This window comes from Sinocyclocheilus anshuiensis, unplaced genomic scaffold, assembly GCF_001515605.1.
Source record: "Sinocyclocheilus anshuiensis isolate Anshui unplaced genomic scaffold, SAMN03320099.WGS_v1.1 scaffold437, whole genome shotgun sequence".
Lineage (NCBI taxonomy): Eukaryota > Metazoa > Chordata > Actinopteri > Cypriniformes > Cyprinidae > Sinocyclocheilus > Sinocyclocheilus anshuiensis.
In genome coordinates, this window is record NW_015539902.1 from 743,818 (window position 1) to 750,253 (window position 6,436).

The 6,436-nt window shown below is 37.9% G+C and overlaps 2 protein-coding genes across 2 annotated transcripts in view; one reads left to right on the forward strand and one right to left on the reverse strand.

Annotated features, from left to right (window-relative positions):
• vps26bl (vacuolar protein sorting 26 homolog B, like) overlaps positions 1–1,488 on the reverse strand; it is a 3,448-nt gene extending 1,960 nt beyond the window's left edge. Inside the window, exon 1 of the mRNA XM_016482976.1 lies at positions 1,015–1,488. Coding sequence (XP_016338462.1) covers positions 1,015–1,237 — 223 coding nt within the window. The 5' untranslated portion in view covers positions 1,238–1,488. The remainder of the gene's footprint in view (positions 1–1,014) is intronic.
• A 2,136-nt stretch (positions 1,489–3,624) lies between these two features.
• Positions 3,625–6,436, forward strand: part of foxo1b (forkhead box O1 b) — a 25,596-nt gene continuing 22,784 nt past the window's right edge. The window contains exon 1 of the mRNA XM_016482977.1: positions 3,625–4,377. Coding sequence (XP_016338463.1) covers positions 3,823–4,377 — 555 coding nt within the window. The 5' untranslated portion in view covers positions 3,625–3,822. The remainder of the gene's footprint in view (positions 4,378–6,436) is intronic.

A 6,436-nucleotide genomic window follows, 5' to 3' on the forward strand; every position in this document is an offset into this window, starting at 1 on the left:
CATGAATTGTATATAGAGCTTTAAATACAGCCCTTACTTATAACAAGGAGAAACAAGTATCTTTTAAGGAAACTGTTAATTACTGAATATAAAAAAGGGATTCATAGCTTCTGACGAGCATCCAGAGGTCTGATTCCTATTATACCGCCTTTTTACTGGCGATAGGAAGTCGACTCATTTCAGAGAATCGGTTCTTTTGAACAATTCATTTAAAAGAACAGGAGAAAATCGACTCAATGATTATTTTACATGTAGCACATTGTGCTGTTCATTATGGGTTTTATTTATAATTATAAGGGTATTTGTTTATTTCCATTTTAAAAAGTCCAATTTCAGTTTGTTGCAAACATGATTCAGCTAACATCGCGACACTGGTTTAGAATCTAAATATTATTTGAATTTACATTAAACGATACTAAATGCCATTTACCTTTCTTAACTAAAAAAGTTTTAAGGTTATTTTTAAGTCCAGCTATTTTTAGGTTGATAAACCATTTCCAGTACAGGTTTTACAAGTTGTAACGTTTCTGCTATTCGGCTTTAAAAAAAAAAATTTCCCCTCACTCATCAGTTCGTCTAATGACGATGTCCGAACAGGTCGGTGAGTGGTTGGCTGAATTCCGAACAGCATACTAATGCATTACTCTTGCTATTTCTGAAATAGAAAGATACGCTCGGAGCGAAACCTGAACGATGTTTAGTGAACCGGTTCGTTTGATTCACTGAAAATATCCAACTGGAAAGAACGATTCGTTCACGAATCAAACACCCACCGCCAATGTGTCATGTCACGAGACCAGTGTATGTAATTTGACACTTCAACATATTAACATGTTATTACTTAATAAGTCTGTATCCCCCTTAATGAAACGTACTTTACAAAACAAATTTGCCCGCGACACCTCCAAACAAACAAACACAAATGTAAATGCTGAATTGTATTTAACTTAACGGTCACATCGCAAGCACATACGTTGCGTCATCAAGCATTGCTCGTTCAAACGTTGAACTTACCGATTTGCCCGATAAACTCTACTTTGATTCCTTGATGCTCGAGCCTTTTGCCTGGGTTCTTCAGGGTTACGTTGACTTTCCCAGAGACTGTCTCCCCATCGTAAAACAGAAAGTATTTGTCCTTTTTCCCGTCTTCTGTTTTGTGCTCGGCCTTTTTTCTCGTCTCGGCATCATTTAGAACTACGTCAATTTCAGCAGTTTGTCCGAAACTGAAGAAGCTCATCCCGAAACCTTGTGCTGGACTGGAATCCTGTTGTATTCTAACACCTGGTCCTATTCCACATCAATACAATTCCGTCCTGTTCACAAGCGAGCTGCTCTATGTTCTGCAATGCATGTACGTATATAAAAGGTTGTTCAAAATAAATTGTAGCTAATTCTTCATATGGCTACTGTATATGGGTACATGAAGAGGATTTTTCAGCAATGTACAAACAAGACACAAGCTTCAGAAATGAATTTACTACCGGGATAGTCCACGTAAATATAGTTTCAAAATAAAGGTCTTACAGAGACGACTGAAATTTATCAAGAGTCCAACTGTACGTAAGAGGAATTGTATTTAGGGGTTTTAATTGTTTTAATTTTTAATAATTTAATGCACACAAAATGTTATTTATAACATAAGTATGTAATGTTGGACACTGTTTCTGCAGGTTTTAAAAAGTTCACTTCTTTTTCAAATGAAGGCCTTCAAGTCATAAAGTCTTAAATGTATAAAACTGGCATTAAATGTTGCATACACTAAAAAAAACTAACAAATTTAATTGAATTGATCAAGAGTCAACTGTATGTAAGAGGAATTGTATTTAGGGGTTTTAACTGTTTTAATTTTTAATAATTTGATTCACACAAAATGTTAGTAGTAAGTAATATTGGAAGCGGTTTCTGCGGGTTTTAAAAAGTTCACTTCGTTTTTAAGGCCTTAAAGTCATTAAGTCTTAAATTCATAAAACTGGCATTAAATGTAGCATGCACTGAAAAAATAGCAGTATTTTTTATTTTGTTTTTGAATACAAATATCTAAACATCTTTAAATCAAGATGCTTTAACTTGAAGCCTACAAAATGAAGCCCTGTTTTTGAGAAATAAGTTAATGTTTAAAACAAGAACACATACGAAATCACGTTTTCCCTTTGAATTACGTAGATTTTCATTTTAAAAAATCATAAACACTTTATATATATATATATATATATATATATCTCTCTCATAAACCTTAAAAATGTTTTAAAAGTCTTAACTTCATAAAAGCTGCAGAAACCCTTTAGGAGAGCCCTGTATTTTTAATTTTTTTTTAAATGCACCCTGGTCAAGACTTGTTGTAGTCATGTAGGCTAGTTAATGTCTCCCTCTAGTGAGCACAGCTAGTGATAGCACAACTCTGCATGAACGTTCACATCGTTACCACACGCATGTTTTGTTGAAAACATAAAGGATTTAGTGCAAATTTAGGAAGCCAAGTTCAACAAGACATATAGACTATTTGACAGGCGGATGAGTGCCAAATGGTTTCTAAGTCTCAGTGCACTCAGCCTCTTAAATCTTGATGAAAGGACCGCTTTTGAAGCCTATTAACAAAATATATTAAACTGGTGATTATTTGATATTACACAACTAAAAAGGTGAATGGAAAGCTACACTGTGTGGTCAAATTCTTTCATGGCAGTCATAATCCTCTGTAAATCCTGTTTAACTAAAAGTATAAAGCAAGCCATATTAACATTTATTTCTATCAAACTAATACCAATTTTTGATATTAAACATATTTTAATTAGAAGTAAACAATCAAACAATGACTGGCATCATTTTCGAAATTAATAACTAGTAGATATTAGTACTTATCCCAGTAGCTGCAAATATCTATTCAGTTAGTCACTAGTACATCAGACTGGTTAGTCTTTATTCCTTTGCCAATAATGAAGATAAAGTATCTATTCCACTGTTACTGGTAATGAATTGCACATTTTTGCCATTGAATCATATGGGGATCTGTTGCTCGGATATTTACTATTCTCTTCTTAACTAGTCAACTAGTGAGACAAGAGATTTTTCTAGTAACAACTGAGATAGATGCTAGTGTCTCATACTGTAAATACTAGTGACTAACTAAAAGTTGACTATAGGAATAAGTAATATGCAGGCTATAATTAGCCTATTAGTGAAACTGAATAGTCACACAAAGACCTGTAAAGTATGGGGATCTGTTTCTCAGATATGAACTATTCACTTAACTAGTGAACTAGTGACATGAGAAATGTTCCTAGTAACAACAGGGATAGATACTTTTGTTAAGTAATAGTGACTGAAATGTAGTCACTTGGAATAATTTCTATAGCACAGGCTATAATTACCCTACTAGTGAACTTGAAAATAGATACTAGTCACATAAAGTGACATAGCTACTACTTTGTTTTCAGCGGGAAAAAATGTTAAATGAGCTTGCCATAAAAGGGATAAACTGGAGTAGCGTGGGTTATGCAAACGCAATCTCTGTTTACCTTTTGAATACGCGCTTGTGATTGGCTGTCCAGGCTGTCACTCCAGCTGTGGGCGTGGCCAGCTCACTCTACTCTAAAACACGCTGCACCCTGAGAGCGCTTCATAACACAGTCATTTCATTTAAAACCGCGCTAGGCATGGTACGATCCACACATCGCTGAGTTTTACAGCGCGATCAGATACAGGGCTTCACTGTCAGTCAGCTCTGATCATGTGCGATTGTTAGAGTGAGCAAACTAGACAAAATCTTAACTGCACTTATCCTCTGTTTAAGGACAGTCGGCTGACTTCGGCTTTGATTTTGTGATGGCAGAACCGCAGCAACAGCTGGTTGACATCGACCCGGATTTCGAGCCTCTCTCCCGGCCGCGCTCATGCACCTGGCCGCTGCACCGACCGGAGTTCAGCGAGCCGGGGAGCTCCAACACCTCCTCCCGGGCACCGTCCGTCAAGCCTGAGCAAGGTATCGTGGACTTTATCAACAGCCTAAGTTTACTAGAAGAGACCGAGGACTACCAGGAGGAGAAACCCGTCCTTTTGAACAACTTCCACTGCCAGGACAACTGCGTTCATCCCCAGCAACAGCATCCCCAGCAGCCGAATCCCCAGCTGACGCACCCGCAACAGGTGCCGCCGCTCCCCGCCCCTGCCAGCAGCTCCAGCCCTGCAGCGGCCCAGAGGAAGAGCAGCTCGTCTCGTAGGAACGCGTGGGGGAATATGTCATACGCTGACCTCATCACCAAGGCGATCGAGAGCTCCCCTGAGAAGCGGCTCACCCTGTCTCAGATCTACGAGTGGATGGTGAAGAGCGTGCCTTACTTCAAAGATAAGGGCGACAGCAACAGCTCAGCCGGCTGGAAGGTAATGGCTCTTCATGGCCAAGCACAAGTGTCATTAAATGTAGCATTAGAAGTCATCTTATTGTATACGTTATATTTAAACACACTAACATATAGAAATATTTTTGCACACTGAAAGCATCTTTTAATGTGTCCATTGATGTATTTTAATGTTATTATAAGATCATCAACAAAAATAAGGCATGTGATTCAAAATAAGTGGAAGGATGAATGTTTTGCTGTATTTAAATGTGTGCAGCTAAAAGAGCAATTCATGTCTGATCTTCTACATACAAAAACATTTTCTTAATCAATATTTTCATCTGTATTTCCAGTAAAAATATCTGAACTTCCTTAAAAGAAGATACATTTACTCTGTAGGACCTTTTTCTTTCTTTCTTTTTTTTTTTTCTTTTTTTGAAAATATATCGTAAATTAATTGTTTATAATTTCAAGTATAAGTCTAACAAAATCAAGAAACCAGATTTATTTATTTATAATTGTATTTCCTCCTAAATGACCTTTTTACCTGACCTAATTACCTCTACCTGACTGGTAATTTTTCTTGGTAACCTAATGTAGGCAAGCTTTACAGAGGGTCCTGGATGGTTCTGGCCTGACCAACCATGTTCCCATCCTAGCAACCACAACTGTCTATCCCACATTATATCTTAGAGCTAGTGAATTTAATTCAATTAAATACTTTTGAGATGACTGTTGATTTTGACTATCTGATTTTGGTGTTACCACATGAAGCACCTATTTTTCTTTTCTTTACCAATGTAGGCCCCTGAAAAAGGTGTAGCGTAATATATGACAGTAACAATTATCCTTCAAAAGCGCAGTTGTGGATTCCCTCTCAGCGCAAATGAATGACATGCGGTTTGTTACGGAATTTAAGGCTAGAAAGAGGAGGGACCCGAACTCACAGTGTTCAGAAGAATGCATAACAACCCATTTTCAGCTGCGCATTTGCTGATGCAAGTTCAGTTTGATCTTTGTTTAATATCCTTGTCAGAACAACTTGTGGTTTGGCTTTCTGTCGTCAGCATGACATAGAGAGAGGGTTAAATAAGGCTAAATAACAACTTTTTTTTTTTTACTTGCCCTCATGTCATTCCAAACTTGTATGACTTTTTTCTTCTGTGAAACTCAAATGTAGAAAATTTGTTTTGCATGCTGGTACTGAAGCTTTCAAGCTTCAAAAAGGATGCAAAACCATCATTAAAAAGTGGTCCATACAACTTTTGCATTATATTATTCCAAGTCTGAATTTACGGCATACAATAGCTTTGTGTGAAATATAATGAAAAGAGTGACCGGTAAAGTCTTTAAATTTTCTACTTTTTATGAGTGAACTACTGTTATTCATCTAGCATTGTGAGTGAACTGTGGTCATTTTCATCGGTTTTAGTCATGTGACCTATTTTTCCAGCACTCATGCAGAGGTATGTGGTAAGTCTTGTGATTTGACGACACATTTCTAAAGCTCCTGAGGTGCTTTGAGGTGCCTGATGACTAAAACCAACTATCAGGGCTGCCATGAGTGGAGCAAACAGAGAGTGGTTTCAGCATTGAAAGGGTCTTTGTCAACCTGTCATTTGTCTCTAGAGCACTTGTTCCTGTCTCTGATTCACCCCTCCATACAAGCCACTTTTGTTTCTTTGCTTGCTCGGTGCGTAAATGGAAATACAAATCCTTACCGTCACCCATGTCAGGGCCTCCTCCCAACACTGAGCTAAAAATACCCGCAGGATTACCTTTCATTACAGGGAGACACATTTACCTGAAAGGTGTGGTCCGCCCCCCTCCTCACTGCCATCTACATGCCAGACAAAACATCGTCTGGACTCCTCCACCTGTGACATCATAGTTTCAGCATTCCAGTCACTCGTAGGATATTTGTAGGGGTTGGACTGTTCTTTATCATACTGTCTACATACCTGAGACTACAATAGTATTCTGCTTCCTGTCCCAGTAGATTCCAGTCTGTGACTGTCACGTTAACGTAAGTAAAACCTGAGCACCAAGAGAAGGGTTTTGCCATGGTGCAGCTGAGTCAATGTCATATGATTATGAGT